Raw genomic sequence first — 18,532 nt, 5'->3', positions numbered from 1 at the left:
AAGGAAGAAGACCTGGTCACCTAACATTGCTGCCTTTTTTTTTCTGTGGAGGTTGTCACAATGCGTAGGGCAATATCGGAAATGGCAAGGGCAACTCACGTTTTTGTCCCAATCCATCAATTGAAAGTGAAGGACCGAATCAACCATTTTTCTTGGACTGAGTCCACAACATGGACCGAGTCCTTGATTTTAAAACGAAATCAAACATGCTAATTGATCTTTTTCGGACCGAGTCATCTATTGGACCCAGTTAGAGGCAATATCAAACAACCCCTTAGTTACTTTATATAATCATTTATACTTATTAATGAGGAATTGGTCGCCCTATCCTACCCGTTCGGCTAACGACCCTCCACCAATCAAGGAAGCGGTGGGTGATAGTTGACACCCATTAAACCACCATTTTATAGGCAGTAACCTTATACCCCCCTTATAGATCGGCTTCGTGAATGAGGCCTACTAACGGTAAGACTAGCTTATCTTATACATATATATATATATATATATATATATATATATAATTATTAATCTTTTTATATTATAATAATATAAGGGTTGAATTTTAACTTTTAAAACTCTAGGGTTTAGAATTTAAATATTTCAAAATTAAAACTATTAATCAAAAATTTAAATTCCAAAACTTGAGGGCAAGTTTTAAAACTTTTCAAAACATCTTTTAGATCAAATTTGAAAAATAATTAGTTAATCATATTATTAATCTTTATCAGATAATTTGACATAATCTATTTTCTTGACAAAATAATTCAAATCAAAATACAAATACTCAATCTTTATCATATAAAACAAGTAATTATCTTATTTATGACAATTATCTTTGAATTGCATTAGGATAATCAATATCTTATTGAAAAAATCGAATTTTATTGGTAAAAAACGTTTTTGGTAATTATCCTAATTCAATTTCAGTCAAAATCCTGAAAAATCAGCCACTAGACGACCCGACTCGCCGAGTCACTGATTGGACTCGTCGAGTTGCCCTGACTCGTTGAGTTCATCAGGTGACTCGTTGAGTTCATCAGGTGACTCGACGAGTTCATCAGTCAGATGCAAGATTTTTCGATTTTTCAGCATTGAACAAATTAGCAATGCATCAAATACAAAAGAAAAAACGACTTAGGCTCTGATACCAATGTTGGGTTATGAGCAAAACATCAATCCTATGGTGCACATGCAAACCCTAAAGCTTTGGATCTAGTTTTTCTATTTGTACATGCAATAATTATCCAAATCTTACAAACCCTAAACTAGCATACAACAAAAATCGAAATCAACATAAATAACTAGTAAGAATGTTACCTTTCAATTGAAGCTTGAAGATCTTGAGCTTTTGAGAACCTAGCATCTCAAATGTGATGCCTCTAGTAGATCACAAACACCAAAGCAATTGGAGAATGCAAGAGAGAGAGGGAGGAGGCTCAAAACCGGCTCTAGTAATCCTTCTAGGGTTGTGGTAGCCGAATTTGTGAGGCCTAGGGATTCTATATATAGGTGAGCTGCTAGGGTTTCAGTCAAAACCCTAATTAGATTGCTTAGGCCTTAAGCAGTCCGCATGATCCTTCCAGAAGGCCTCATATGGATGATTTCTACGCGGGCTTCCCCATAGAATTCGTCCATCCCTTCTTTAGGGTTCCTCAACCCATATTGCAATTATCACATAATTACAATATCAGTCCCCTTAATTCAATTAATCTCTTTTGACCCCAAAATTAATTCTAAATTAATTATTGACCAATATTAATTAAATAATATGATTTCTCTTTTAATACATTATTCACATAATATATTAATAAACCATAATAACCTCTTTCTCCATTATTCATCCAATCAAGTTGCTTTGGTGAAGGCAAAGCAAAAAGACCATGCTACAACCGGGTCAAGTACATACCAAATATAGTTATGGCTTAGACACCTAATCCAACAGTAATCACATCATAGCAGGTAGCATTTCTAGCAACGGTTGCTTAGTCTTAACGACGACTGCGATACTTCTATCATCACTTCAATTGTATTTTCCTTCAATCTCCTGATTTAAGTCAGATGTTATATCGAACATGGTCCTTTGAACCAAGTTAACTTACTTCACAGACTTATTCTCAAGTCAGACTCGATTTGATATGATTACTAGGTTCGGAGTAACAATCATCTTATTAGTTGTTACCGAAACAAAGGTAATGATGCAAAATAAACAAAATGAATTCAACTATCAGTGCCTTGGTAACCTTGTGACTCTTCCTGATCCAAGTGCAAGTCCTGCGCTTCTGGTAGTATAGGCCTCTACTACTTTTTACACCTAGTCATACTCATCCCAAGAATTGTCTCGTAGTCCCCAAGTTACTACTCCTAAAAGCTACTTAACACATATAGATGTGTTCATATAGGCATATACAACGAATTTCCATATACTAGGATTTCTTCCACGTGTATCTTTAATAGCAATTCTGCTTCAACTTGGTTGACGGTGGAAACACCAGAGGATGGGACGACTTCAGGGATTACACAAAAATAACAATCTTCCCGCCAAATCGAAAGTGTACTCCTCTCGTACTAGACATACTATTTATCTTGCATATTCTAAAGGTAGGAGACCACTCTATAGGTATTATTTACGATATCTTTCAATAGGTATCATTCACTATCGTAAGCCTCTTTATTTACTTCATTGAGTCGTCATCATGACGTTTTGTACACCGAAGCAGACGTTCAGTGCACCAAGAGGCGAGTATAATATAATATGGGAGGTTTTAGTTATGTTTAGACGCATAATCCTCCTTATTACTCTGAAAAGTTATATGCCAGTTCTAATTGTTGGATTAAAGTGTCTAAGCTCATAACTAAATTGGTATATTCTTATAATCGGTAACAAAGTCCTTTTTGGTTTGCACTCATAACTAGAACTTGATTAGATTGCCATTTGTATAGAGGATAAATTTATTAGTTTATTATATGATTAATAAACTGTAATAAATGATTTGTTAATATATTATATGATTAATATATTAATTAGAAATACATAGTTGATTTGTTAATTTATTATGTGAATAATAAATTAATATGAGATCAATTGTTAAATAATTGATTTGTTAGTTTATATGATTAATAAATTAATATGAAATCAATTATAATTTATTAATTATTAATCTGAATTAATTTGGAATTAATTCAGGATTAATTAAAATTAATTAAAGGTGTAAGGGGTGAATTGTAATTGTTCATAATTGAACAAGGAAAGATAATTCTAGAACCTACCATCATATAGACGGTTTTGGGAACTCTTTTAGGGTTTCTAAAAGCCTCCTGATAGTAGATAAGGAAATAATTTGAACTGAGATTAAATCTATTATTTAATTAATTCAAATCTTGTTTTGTCCCTAACTTACCTACACTATAAATAAGACCCCTTAGTTTGAAAATTTCGTGGTTACACTTTCCCAAAAGTATATGAACGAAATTTCCTTCTCCTCCTCTCTCCTCAATTATCTTCTAGTTCCAGGGTTTGGGTGTCAACCATTAGAGGTATCATACTTTTTGTTCTAGCTTTCCAAGCTCTTCAAAGGAATGATTGAAGTGATTTGTTTACTACAACAAATCAAAGGTATGTAACCCTAATTCTTGTGTTATGATATACTAGGGTTTTAATTAGGATTCATGTTAGTTTTGTTGTTCATAGTATGTTGCATTCAAAGTGTATGACATAGATCCTTTAGGTTTCATGTGCCCTAAAGTGTTAAATGAAATCCCGCAAGAACATAGTTCTTGTAACCTATAAAACCCATAAGGGGTATCAGAGCGTCGGTGTGTCTAACATTTTTTTATACATGAGATGAATAGAACAAAACCAAATTTTAACAATCTGGTTTGTCACGACGTGACAGGCTCTCTGTCACGACGTGAGATTAGTAAAAATCGAAAATTCAGGATTTTCTACATAATCTGATTTGTGTGGTTAAATTTGGTAATTACCTATTCTTAAATCTGTCAAAATCCGATTTTTGATGCCTTAGATTATTAAAATAAAAACCCTAAATATTAGAAGATAATCTTGGAAATATAATATTTAATTATTAGATTAATTAAATTGAATTATCCTTATGGATTTAATAAAAAATTTAATTATAAGATTAGTTAAAAGATAATTATAAATCCATGATAGGTTTAAATTGATTAATTAAATATATGAGACATGAGACATGATCTAACTGCATCATCGTCGATAGCTGCTAAGAAGAGCTGGTTTAAAATGAAACTTTTCAAATCACAAATTTTCACCGAACTATTTGTGTGGTTCGGAAAGAGACGTTCCCGCAATAAACATCTTTTTTGACTACTAATTTTTTTTTTCTTTTGACACTTTTTTTTCCAATCATGTTTGGATAAACTCCAAAATTAAATTCAGTTATCAAACAAAACTCTTCGGGGCTATAAACCATTTTAGTATCTCCCACTTTAAAATACAACCGCTTTATACCATCTGGACATACTACTGCGTCTAGCCGTAACCGATGAATAAACATTTTATGAAATAGCAACAGGTCCCCTTGTAATTGAAGGACGTCCAACAAATAACCAAACACGATGCTTCAAAAAATTTCCCGTCGCACACCATGCAATATTTCAAATACTTGCCATATGTTACATCCCGATCCTTTTAGATTTACAACAGCTTTAACATTTAAAATTATAGAATCATGCTGAAATACAACATGTTAGAAGATTAAAAAACATTAGCATTTAGATAGTAAGTTGTTATTTGTAACTATACTAAATAATAAAAAAAACTGTCAAAAAAAACAGATTATTATAAAGACATCGGCAATTACAATCTACAAACTATTAGATTTAAACAACTTCGGCAATTACGATCAAAAAACAAATCAAATGTCTATTTATAACGGCATCCAAATTGCAACATATAATAATATGTTTTTTGAGAAATAAACCGAATGTATATAAACCATGACAAGTAAACCGATTGTATATAAACGATATTTCTATATATAAGCATATTTATAACGATATTTCTATATATAAACATATTTATAACATCAAAAATTAAATTAATATTTTTTGATAAACTATACGTACAACCTCAAAATGCAAAGGTACAACATAATGAAGCAGCAATAATCATTTTTATATCAAAAAATCATATTATTACAACATATTAACACATTTATATAACATATTAACACAAAAGTACCAAATGTATAACCTCACAATGCACGATTTACCTGCATTATGCACTTGTATAATCATGGATCCAATTATTAAATGCTATCAAAACCTCAATGTTACTTTTGAAATCTAGTAAATATCAAATATAACACATAGATCTAAAAAAATTGAATGAAAAACACCTGAAATCTTGTAATATTTTCGTTTTTTTCAAACATTTTCCCAATCAATCGTAAATAAACAAAGCCTAAAATTGATAAATGATGATTAAAACACAAAATGGGTAAAGATTTTACCATATTGTCGGGATTGTTCACGAAATCATCCATTGCTTCCAGAGAGAGAATTCTTCAAAGAAAAAATGTGAAAAATAAAGGAAAAAAAATAACGTTTTTATATCTGGAAAAATGCACTTTCGCATATGGGTTACTTAAATCGCAGATGGACTAGTCCATCTATGAACGTATAAGTCGCTAAAGCACGGCCGTGCTTTAACGACTTGTACATTCGCAGATGGATTGCTAAAATCGGAGATGAGTTTAATCCATTTTCGATTTTCATGGCTAAATTTGTAATTTGAGTTTTTTTTGGTTATTTTCTACAAAATAATTAAAAGATTAGGCTATATTTGTAATTTTATCTTTTTTTAATTACCGGAAAAATAGTGAAAACGAAAAATTTGAAGAAATATTAATCTTTTTTTTTAGAAACGGCAAATATATAATAAAAAATAACGCCTCACATCAAGACGATGCATGGAGGAAGTACAAAACAAAACAGAAAAGGAGAAAAGAACAAGAGAAAAAAGTTACAAACAAAGAAATGGACCGAGATTCCAACCTCTCCAATTATAGTTTGTGATGGTTAAGAAAAATAAGTTTTCTAGATGGTTAATTATAGTTTCTGACTTTGTATGATATACGAAGACCTTAAATGTTTTTTGTTGATTTTTTTTTCGTTTTTGGTTGGTGATTGTTGAAAGTTCTGTAATTTCCTTACGGCAGACATGCGCGTTTATTGAGCCTAATTTTGAAGTCAAAACAGTCTCATTCAAACCTTCTAGTCTGTCATAAAAGTCCTAATTGACTCACGTTTTCTTATCTTCTTCTTCTTTATGCCCCATTTATATCCTTGGTATCTAGTTTACAGTTTCCAAACATTTCATTCTTTCATTCTTTCTCCATAAACATCATAGCTTTAATTTCGGGTCCCCTTTAATTTACTTTCATTACAATTCGCGGGTGTACACAGCTCGTTTTCTGGGGTTTACGGGTTCGTCTTCATCTAATATTTTCTTGGTTTTATTGGGTGCCGAATTCTTGCTTGAGCCCCTTCAATCCGAAGGTGTAAAAAATACCATTCTTTTGTTGTTTCCGATTGATTCTTCATCTGGGTATTTGTAAGAACAAGTTCTACTGAAAGAATTTTCAGTAAACATGGCTCATGGGAGGAAAAAGAAGGTGCATCTTAGCAAGATGTACTCATTTAGGAGAGGTGCATTCGAAGAGGATCATTCACAGATTGGAGGGCCTGGGTTTTCAAGGGTTATCTATTGCAATGAAAATGGTGGATCAGAGGGCGTGATTCAAAATTACGCCGATAATTATGTGAGGTTAACAAAGTACACACCAGTAACATTTCTCCCAAAATCATTGTTTGAACAGTTTAGAAGAGTCGCTAATTTCTACTTTCTTGTTACTGGGATCTTAGCTTTTACACCATTAGCTCCTTATTCACCTGTTAGTGCTGTTCTTCCTCTTATTATCGTTATTGGTGCTACAATGGTGAAAGAAGGGATCGAAGATTGGCAAAGACAACAGCAGGTATGTCCATAAGTTTGAAATTTAGATATTTGATGATTAATTTCATGATATAGAAAGTTAAACCTCATTTAATTTGGAAATTTCAAACCTTTTTTTTCAGGATCATGAAGTAAATAATCGAAAAGTTAAAGTTCATCGTGGTGGTGGAGTTTTCGAATCGAGCCAATGGAAGAAACTAAGAGTGGGTGATATAGTGAAAGTAGAAAAAGACGAATTCTTCCCTGCAGATCTTCTTTTGCTTTCATCAAGCTACGATGACGCAATCTGTTACGTTGAAACGATGAATCTAGATGGCGAAACGAATTTGAAGTTAAAACAATCATTAGACGTAACTTCTTCAATCAACGAAGATTCAAAGTTTAACAACTTCAAAGCTACAGTAAGATGCGAAGATCCAAACGCAAGTTTATACACGTTCGTTGGAACAATGATGTTTCAAGAACAACGATATCCACTTTCACCTCAACAGCTTCTTTTACGAGATTCCAAGCTTCGAAACACAGATTACATCTATGGCGCCGTGATCTTCACTGGTCATGACACGAAAGTCATCCAAAATTCAACGGACCCACCTTCAAAAAGAAGCAGAATCGAGAGACGAATGGATAACATCATCTATTTCTTGTTCTTCGTCTTGTTTCTAATGGCTTTTGTAGGGTCGATCTATTTCGGGATTGTAACTAGAGACGATTTAGATGGTGATCGAATGAAAAGATGGTATTTAAGACCAGACGATTCTGATATCTTCTTTGATCCTGAACGAGCTCCCATGGCAGCAATCTATCACTTCCTCACAGCAGTGATGCTATACAGCTACTTAATTCCCATCTCTCTCTATGTTTCAATTGAAATGGTGAAAGTATTGCAGACGATTTTCATCAACAATGACATTGATATGTACGATGAAGAATCTGATAAACCCGCCCATGCTAGAACATCAAATTTGACCGAAGAACTTGGTCAAATTGATACAATTTTATCAGATAAAACAGGAACTTTGACAATGAACTCGATGGAGTTCATCAAATGCTCAGTTGCAGGGACAGCTTATGGGCGTAAAGTTACAGAAGTTGAAAGAGCCATGGCTAAAAAAACAGGGTCTCCATTTCGTTTTCTTGAAGATGAAAAAGATGCGTTTTCTCATTTATCAGTGAAAGGATACAACTTTGAAGATGAAAGGATTACAAATGGGAGATGGGTTCATGAGCCACGTTCTGAAGTGATACAGAAGTTTCTTCGATTATTAGCAATTTGTCATACAGCCATACCTGATGTGGATGAAGAAACAGGGAAGGTGACTTATGAAGCTGAGTCACCTGATGAAGCAGCTTTTGTGATTGCAGCTCGAGAACTCGGGTTTCAATTCTATAAAAGGACACACACAAGTGTCTGTTTTATGGAGTTTGATCCTAAATCGAAGAAAAATGTCGAAAGGTTTGATCTTTTTTTGTTTTTGAATTATGGGTAACTTTTATTATCGAATTTAAAGTATACTTATGTTTAATTATTTGTTATTTTACAGATCGTATGAACTTTTGAATGTTCTAGAGTTTAATAGTACGAGAAAGAGAATGTCTGTTATTGTAAGGGATGATGAAGGAAAGCTATTATTACTTTCTAAAGGTGCTGACAGGTTAGTAAACAACTATCCAAGTTGTTTGTGGAATGTAAGGGTAAAATGGTCATTTATTCTTATTCATTTTCTATATTTTTTTTTTCAGTGTGATGTTTGAAAGACTATCAAAAAACGGGAGAGAATTCGAAGAGAAAACAAGAGAACATGTGAATGAATATGCAGATGCAGGGTTAAGGACTTTAATACTTGCATATCGTGAACTTAATGACAAAGAATACAAAGAATTCAATGAGAAATTCACAGAAGCTAAAAACTCGGTTAGTGCAGAAAGAGATGATTTGATAAGTGAAGTGACAGATGAGATTGAGAAAGATTTAATACTTCTTGGTGCAACTGCTGTTGAGGATAAACTTCAAAAAGGGGTTCCAGAATGCATTGACAAACTTGCTCAAGCTGGAATCAAGATATGGGTTTTAACTGGTGATAAAATGGAAACAGCCATTAATATAGGGTAAGCTTTTCGTACTTTTATTCATACTCTGTTTCTTAACTTTCGAAAGTCAAACTTAGTACTTTCAGCATTCAAATTTGATGTCGATTTAGTGTTTTCTTGATCATCAAAACTTTAACTTTTCATCACTCATAACGCAATTGAACATAGATATCGAAAATCAGAATATAAATCTTGTCAATTTTGAAGTTAAATAACAAATTTTGTTTTCTCTTTTTGCAGTTTTGCTTGTAGTTTGCTTAGACAAGGAATGAAACAGATAGTAATAACATTGGAGTCACCGGAAATCATAGAAGCAGAAAAAGCCGGGGATAAAAATGTCATTGCGAAGGTGAATGAGCTTGCTACTCGTTTACATTGTTAACAATTTAACATTCAAGTACAGAATTAATGATTTTACCAGATAGTTTCTTGATTGCAAATTACAAACTTGTCCTTGTAGGTTTCGAAAGCTAGTGTTGAGAAACAGATATCAGAAGGAAAGGCTCAGATGAATGCTTCAAAGTCTGAGGCATATGCTTTGATCATTGATGGAAAATCTCTTGCGTATGCCTTAAACGATGACACAAAAAACGAGTTTTTAGAACTTGCAATTGGATGTGCTTCTGTTATTTGTTGTCGTTCATCACCAAAACAAAAGGCATTGGTTACACGACTTGTTAAAGAGGGAACCGGAAAGACGACATTAGCAATCGGCGATGGAGCTAACGATGTCGGAATGATTCAAGAAGCCGACATCGGAATCGGAATCAGTGGAGTTGAGGGAATGCAGGCGGTTATGTCGAGCGACATCTCAATTGCTCAATTCCGGTTTTTGGAACGTTTGCTATTAGTTCATGGACATTGGTCTTACCGAAGAATTTCTTCAATGGTAAGAATTCTGTAAAAAAAAAATTCCCCAAATTTGATGCACAAGGGTATGTCGTATATTGAATATTTGATTGATTTTCTTGGTTTAATTTTTGCAGATATGCTATTTTTTCTATAAAAACATCGTATTTGGAACCACGATTTTCTTGTATGAAGCTTATGCATCATTCTCTGCACAACCTGCGTATAATGATTGGTATTTGTCTCTTTACAACGTCTTCTTCACATCGCTTCCTGTCATTGCATTGGGAGTTTTTGACCAAGATGTTTCTTCTCGGTTTTGTCTCAAGGTATTGATTTTATTTTATTTTATTATTATTTTTTTTAAATTTTATGGAATTAATGGAGACAAAGACTTATTAGGGTTTGTTCCTTTTTTACTTAATGGCTAAACCAAAAGAAAAAGAAAAAAAATGGCCTAATGTATTGAGGCACTAACCGTTTAGCTATTTGCCTTTCTTTTTTCCTCCCAACTACTCTCATTTTAAAACTGATAGAATATTGTTAAAACAAATTGTTTGTTAGAATGTAAGGGTTAAATGGTCATTTAATTTAAATTAAACGGTTTATTCAGTCTAAAAAAGAAACATATTGTATATATACAACACTTTATCTAGACGGACATCATTATCCATTTAGCCACTTTATCCGATATTCTGATAAACTATACTTGTAAGGGTAAATGGTCATTTAGTCTCATTCAGACGGTTTAACGGTTTATTCAGTCTAAAACATATTGTATGTATACAACACTTTATCCAGACCACATCATTATCCATTTAGCTACTTTATCCGATAAACTATAGTTGTAAGGGTAAAATGGTCATTTAGTCTCATTAAGACGGTTTAATGGTTTATTCGGTCTAAAAAAGAAACATATTGTATGTATACGGTATACAACACTTTATCCAGACAGACATCATTATCAATTCAGCCACTTTATCCGATAAACTACATTTGTATGTTTCTTTTTGAGTTAATACAAAATGAACGACTTAATACATAAAGTTAAGGAAATTCCCCCTTAAGTCCTAACTTTTTGCATGATTTTATTAAATATTTTTATTAAGCATCAATTTATTCTTTTGCAGTTCCCTTTGCTATACCAAGAAGGTGTACAAAACACACTCTTCAGATGGCGTCGAATCTTCAGCTGGATGCTCAACGGCCTAATAAGTGGCATAATCATCTTTTTCCTCTGCATCACAGCCTTAAACCCCGAATCATACGACAAAAATGGAAAAACAGCTGGGATGGAGATTGTGGGGGCCACATTGTACACATGCATTGTATGGGTAGTCAACTGCCAGATGGCACTAGCCGTTAGTTACTTCACCTTAATCCAACACATCTTCATTTGGGGAGGTGTACTCCTGTGGTACCTCTTCCTGTTAGCTTATGGTGCACTCCCGGCCTCCATTTCAACTACTGCATATGATGTCTTTGTGGAAACACTTGCACCTTCTCCTTCGTATTGGGTTGTGACTCTTTTTGTAGTGATTGCTTCTTTGATACCGTATTTTAGTATTAAGGCGATTCAAGTGAGGTTCTTTCCGGGGTACCATGGAATGGTGCAATGGATAAGACATGAAGGTCATGGTGAAGATCCTGAGTATTGTAATATGGTTAGACAAAGGTCGATAAGGACGAGGATGACTGTGGGGTTGACTGCTCGTTCGGTAGCAAGAGATAATAACTTTTATAATTTGGATCGACATCTTGAGAGATGATTTTGGGTACATAATGTATTTTGATTTAGATTTTGTTGTTTGTACATTGTAAATTTGGATAGTGGATGTACAGGGTTATAGAAAGTAATTCTTTTATTTGATATTTATTGTATAATAAAAACAATTTTTAGTTGTAAAATTTCAGCCTTTTGGATGTTCATTCATAAATTGGTGTCGTTATTAAGTGAAACTTGAAATCGAGACGATTTTTAGTATCCGTAGACATGTGGTGTATGTTGGCTTTTGAGCAAGGGTATAATTATGTCTTGATCTAGTCAAACACTAATCTAAACAAGGTAGACATAAAGACTACTATAAGATGCAATATTAAACTTGGTAATGAACAAATACAACCAGTATTGAAATTTGTTCCTATAATTTTTGGAGTATCGTATCGGTCGATTGGGCCTTTGACGAACTAGATAGATTTGAGCATTGATGATCTTATTTATATTCATATATCAAGAAACCAGTATTGAATCTATATGAGAAGGATTCGATCCATGTTTCGATATAAGAATAAAGGGATATAAAAAGTACAAGACATTTACCATTAAGAGTTGATAGAAGCTTTATGGAGACAAACATTTGTGTTTGGTTAGGGGAAACATAGTTTTGCTAGACGTTTATCATTGTAGGTGCAATTGACCTTTGTCCCTAGCACAAGTGAGAGCCGTTTGGAACAATATACAATATACAATAAAGATCAAATACTTTAACATAACAACCAAAAATACATTCCACTTAATACCAAAATAAAGCACCATAATAATAATTACATTTCTTACTGATCAAGACAATATGAAAGTCTACAAAAACCACAATTCCAACCAAAAACCTAGAAAAACCCACGTACGCCTGCATATTTTTCAAAATTAAAAAAAAAAAAAAACAAAGAAGAAGACAACCCAGGAACCCGAACATTACACGGTTGTCACCCTATAAATAAGTACGTGATTAGTTTGGTCTATGATTTTTATTCATTTACACAATGTCTTGAGTTTTTTAAGGAAAGAAAGGGAAGTACAAGAGAGGAAAATTGTGTTATTGGGTTTTCTTTTATGGAGAGGAAGGAAATGAAAGAAATTAAAGTGTCTTCTTGAGTTTCATTTACAAACTGTTGTTGAGTTTTTTAAGGAAGAAAATGGAAGGGAAAAAAGAAAAAAAAAACTTTATTCTTTAGTGTTTTTTAAGAAGAGGAAGGGAAAAAAAATTAAAGTGTGTTTTGGAGTTTTATTTAAGAAGAAGAAAATAAAGAAAAATAAACCTTTTTTTTTTCCACTTAATACTCACATTATGGTAATACTAATAACTACAAGTTTAGAAAATTCCTAGGAAAGATCAATACTTTAACAACCAAAAATACATTCCACTTAATACCAAAATAAAACACTATAATAACAATTAGGCCATCCGGTATCGGAGACGAAACCACGCGTGAAGGCTGATGTGGCACCTCTGTCCACACGTGAACACCGCCACCAAGAAGCTGGGGTGTGTTGTGGCGTGACTGGCTCCACGGACAAAGACAACCGATGAGAGAATAGCTTTGCAAACGACCAATGGGATTCGTTTATTCCAAATGGTCAAATGACCGTTGTTCACCAAGAAAGGCGCCGAAAATTCTTGAATGAGGCTCGCCGGAAAAAAAATTACATAAATAAAGGGTGCTGCAAAAACCATACAGAAGAAGAAAAGAAGCAACGACCGAAGAGAAGAAAAAGAGGCGAAATAGGGTTTAAATTACAAATATTGGGGTTAATTAAATTCAAATGGGCTAGACATATTTTTAGTGGGCTAATATTTTTGTGTGTTAAAATGGTTTTGTTAATATTAAGTATATACATATGTGTATTTATATAATTTTAAAAACAGTTTGTAATTTTTTATTTATTTTTAAAAATTATGTTTCGTTTATTTAATTTAAGTAAAAAAAGTATAAATAATAAGGAGTGGTAACCACATTATTTATAAATGTTATTTAATGTTATAAATTATGTTTTTTTTTAATTTAATGTACTTTTTGTTAATAAAATATTTTTTATGTTTAATAATTATGTTTTTTATTTAATATACTCAACAAAAAAATAAAAAATAAAACGATAAATAAAGTGTAGTGGTAACCATTTTCAAAGGCTAGTGGTTTGGTAGTGAACATGTACTGGATCTGACGTGACGCTGAGCTGACAATACTTTTCTAGTGGGTTGGTGGTGACCATACCCCTTAGCCTTACATTTCTTACTGATCAAAACAATATGATCTAAAAAAAACCACAATTCCAACCAAAAACCTAGAAAAACCCACCTATGCCTGCACATTCTTTAAAATTTAAAGAAAAAACAAAGAAGAAGAAAACCCAGGAACCCGAACATTACACGAATAAGTATGTGATTAGTTTGGTCTATGATTTTTTTTTATTCATTTACACAATGTCTTGAGTTTTTTAAGGAAAGAAAGGGAAGCACAAGAGAGGAAAATTGTATTCTTAGAGTTTTCTTTTAAGAAGAAGAAGGAAATGAAAGAAATTAAAGTGTCTTTTTGAGTTTCATTTACAAACTGTTATTGTTATTACGTTTTTTAGGAAGAAAATGGAAAGGAAAAAGAAAAAGAAAAACTTTTATTCTTAATTCCTTCCCCTCAATTTTAAACCAAACGGGGTGTAAATACAAACAAACCTGAGGTGTTTTTTTAAAATTTAAACCCCGAACAATTGAAGATCAAAACACCATCACCGTAGAGGTGAACAAGAAGATGATGCTATTAACCCACAACATTCTCAAATCGCAGATGAAGGGAGTAACAAACAACTACCCTCTCAAAATCCTAAGTAAAAAAAGTCATCGTAATGGAAGAAAGATTCGACCCGAGCGTTCTACAATATTAATTGGGAAGCCCTAGTCTACGCTTTAAAGATGTTAGGATACACCAAGCTCCCCGAAGAACGCCCTGACGTGTCAGTGCTCGATTCCGATGAGTTTTTGAAGATATTCCATGATTGCACTCCTTGAGCGTCGCCTCGAGAAAGGCGCACTGATTTGCCAGGAGACCGGTCACCGATTCCCTCTTGCGAGAGGGACACCTAATATGGCTCTACGTGAAGATGAGGTGCGATCAGGGCCGGTCCAGAAGGTGGGCAACCCGGGCGACCGCCTAGGGCCCATGTCTGTAGGGGGCCCAAATTTTCTGGGCTATATAGTGTATATATAAAAAAAAATTTATTGTCTAAATGATTGTTAGAGCCTAAAGTTGATTCAAACTCGAATTAGCTCAAATTAGCTCAGAAGATAAACAATTTGGATTGCTTTTTATTGCTAATTGAACACGTCTATAATAAAGAATAAATGATATTTTTTTTAATCTTTATTATATTTGTCTTTAAAGGGCAATTTTTTTTTCTTTTTGCCCCGGGCCCCATATATGTTTGGAGCGGCCCTGGGTGCGATTAACAATTTTCGTTACGGTTTTATGAAAATTTTCTGCGATTTGAGGATCAGGGCTCTTAATCTATAATTTTTCCCCTCTTTTGCTATTAATTTAAGGTTCTTTAAACATGTGTCATGAAATTTACCTATTCTAAAAATCTGTTTTGCTAGTCTGCATTCATGTATAATTGGCATCAATAGCCTCCAACCTTGATTTTGGTACATATAAAAATCTGCAAAGACAATAAAAAAAAAAAAAAAAGAATGAATCAGATTTGCTTATGGAAGAAAGACGGGAAGGATCCAAACACATGACTCTAATCTCATAAATAAGAAAGATAGGAAACACGATTGAATTTTGAATTATTGCATTTTCTCTCCATTTGTTTTGGTTGTTTGCTTCTAGGGAAAAAGTAGCTTTAGCATTTCCATACCCAAAATACCCGATAATTTCATCTTCTACAACATACAACGCTAGGGTTTATCATCTCCAATAACATACGAAAATAGGTCAAATGGCATTGATTTTGATTATTTGATTATATTTCCGGTTAGGGTTAGCTATAACAAACTATCTACAGTAAAAAAAAATAATGTATAACTTTTTTTATTTTTATTGGAAAATCTAACCTACTCCTAGTTCCACCTATATCCCAGACACGACTTGAATCTTCGACTGAGGGAGTACCATAGGACTTTGGAAGACTTTATAACTACGAGAGTAAAGTAGTAAACTAGGTGAATTGTCCATATGGTGATATGGTTATTCAAAATCTACAGATTGGGTCCTTACTCTTTAATCTTTAACCTTTTGGGCAAATTATATAAAACCAAGGGAATTTGGTACCTTTTTTGGTTTAACCACTAAGAATATTTCTCATTATTTAACCATAAAACACAACCAATTGGAAGTTCTAATTTACAATCCTAACCATATTGAGTGATTATTGTGATTTGTTTGAATCTAAACTTTTGGTATATCTAACTGTTTGTTTTGTTTTTTTGTTTTTTGTTTTTGATATAGATGACACTAACTGATGAGAAGCCAAAGGAGAGCAATAAAGCATATCAATTTTGAATGCCTTTGAATTTCCTTTTGATCACATTTTTTTCAATTCGTAAACATCAGTACATAAGTAACTTTCTGATTCATTGTTAATGATGGAACACCAATTTTGACCATCCAAACTTCGTTGAATTTAAACTCAATTAATGCTTCTATTTACTATTGTAAATCATAACTACATCGTCTTGCGTCTGATTACAAACATTTAGAGCTATTCAGAATAAAAAATATCATTAACTGATCGATTTGATTATTTGTTTCCAGAACGACACAGAAACACAATTGAATCTTCAAATTAGTTTCCAAAATCAAGATAATCGATTTGATTATTTGTTTCCAGAATCGACCAAAATGAAGTTCTTCACAGAAACAATACAAGGTATCCCATAGTTGGATCTGATGCAAAACAAACAGGCTGACCGGACCGAGTCAGACAAAACGCTCTGACCAGACCCGGTCAACATCAAATCAAACGGGCCCTCAGTACTTTTGGTAATCAAATTTGATGTTGATTTATTGTTTACATTTTAACATTTAAGTAAAGAAGTAAAGATTTCATCGCAAGGTTTATTGATTGCAAATTATGAATTTGTCCCTGTGGATTTCGAAAGCAGAAATAAGCAGGGATGGCTCAGATGAGTGCTTCATAGTGTGAGGATATATGTTTTGACCATTGATGGAAAATCTCTTGCGTATGCTTTAAAGAGGGAATCGGAAAGGCTACATACATCAGCCGTCAGTGATGAAGCTAATGATGTCGGAATGCTTCAAAAAGCTGACATCGGAATTGGAATGGAATCAGTGGTGTTGAGGGAATGTAGGTACTTATTACTTAACTATTACAACTTATATATTCACTCCTTTTTGAGTTAAGGGTTTCTTTTTGAGTTATCGGGCTTAATGGTTAAGCTTTTATTTTGGAAAACTATACATGAGTGTTTCTTTTTGACTAAATCTAAATAGTATGATTCAATGTGCTAAAAAAAACTGGCTTAGGGGTTGTCTGTTGGTTTTTGATTGAGTATGACTCGGTGAGTCAAGGTCTGACCGAGTAGACACAACACATGACCGAGTAGACACAGAATCTGACCGAGTCAGAGACATCCTAAATCTGATCGAGTTAGACATGATCATGAATTTGACTGAGTAAGAGGCATTTTGGAGATGTCGACCGAGTCAGAGGCTTCTGAGCGTGATATCAAACAGTCTGAATCTGACCGAGTCAAACCCAACCCAACCTGTAAGAGGCATATCAAACAACCCCTTAATGTATTTAGGCAGTAACCGTTTAGCTATTTCCCTTTGTTTTTTTCTTCCCAACCGCTCTCATGGTAAACCTGATGAATATTGTTAAAATTGATGGATATAGTGAAAATTGTTTGTATACAACATTTTATCCGGACATACATCATTATACATTCAGCCACTTTATCCAATAACTATATTTGTATGTTTCTTAATCTGGGGAGGTATACTCTTGTGCTACCTCTTCCTGTTAGTGTTAGCTTTAGTGTGCACTCCCGGCCTCCATTTCAACTATTGCATATAATGACTTCGGTAGCAAGAGATAATAATTTATATAATTTGGATCGTCATTTTGGGAGCTGATTTTGGGTACATACCGTATAAGGTTACGAATTTTGATTATTTTATTTGATATTTACCGTATAATAAATTAATTTATTGTTAAATTTTGGAAGTTTTTTATGATAGAAAAGGAGAATAAATATCATGTAATGCGAGTATGTTACTCTATTTTAATTATTTTGTTCTTTATTTCTAATTGAGTTTGATTGATTTACTTTTGTTCTACAACTAGTAAGTTACTACCCTACTTCGTAGGGGTCAGAATTTGCGTAACTAGGAAAGTGTAGGGAGCAAACCTACAAATATATCAAAGTCATGTGGCCAAAGTATGAAACATAGAAGTGTAGGGACGAAACATGGCAATATATGAAAGTGTAAGGATGAAAACTAAAATATAAAAAATTTTCGTTGCCAAAGTTTGAAACTCAAAACCTCTAAGGACGAAAAATGCAATATAAAAAGCTCTTATGGCCAAAGTTTGAAACCCACAAAGTAAATGACTAAATCTGCAAAAATCTCAACTATAAAGAGAAAGGACCAAAGTTGTCAATATTTTAACACATGTGGAGAAATCATATAGAAGCAAAGTATACTCTTCATCCTTCAATTGTAATTAAATATAGTATATAATTCTAATTGAGAGCCCAAATTGAGAGTCAGTTGTAGGTCTCATGTGTGCAGTGGCGGAGCCAAAATTTTTGATACGGGATACAAAGGTTTTCAATATATATTTTATATAATTATCCTCTCGGG

The 18,532-nt window shown here is 33.3% G+C and overlaps 1 protein-coding gene across 1 annotated transcript; it reads left to right on the top strand.

Annotated features, from left to right (window-relative positions):
* Nucleotides 1-6,334: 6,334 nt before the first annotated feature.
* Nucleotides 6,335-11,871, top strand: LOC145103910 (putative phospholipid-transporting ATPase 9). Its single transcript, XM_079041181.1, has 8 exons — nt 6,335-7,016; nt 7,117-8,450; nt 8,539-8,649; nt 8,738-9,103; nt 9,326-9,434; nt 9,546-9,974; nt 10,072-10,263; nt 11,065-11,871. The coding sequence occupies exons 1-8, from the start codon at nt 6,630-6,632 to the stop codon at nt 11,701-11,703; spliced, it is 3,567 nt and encodes a 1,188-aa protein (XP_078897307.1). The 5' UTR covers nt 6,335-6,629; the 3' UTR covers nt 11,704-11,871.
* The last annotated feature ends 6,661 nt before the right edge of the window (nt 11,872-18,532 follow it).

This window comes from Lactuca virosa, chromosome 4 (assembly GCF_052849685.1).
Source record: "Lactuca virosa cultivar CGN04683 chromosome 4, Lactuca_virosa_CGN04683_v6, whole genome shotgun sequence".
Classification (NCBI taxonomy): domain Eukaryota; kingdom Viridiplantae; phylum Streptophyta; class Magnoliopsida; order Asterales; family Asteraceae; genus Lactuca; species Lactuca virosa.
The sequence above is the reverse complement of the archived record's forward strand: the minus strand, read 5'-3'. Positions and strand labels throughout refer to the sequence as shown.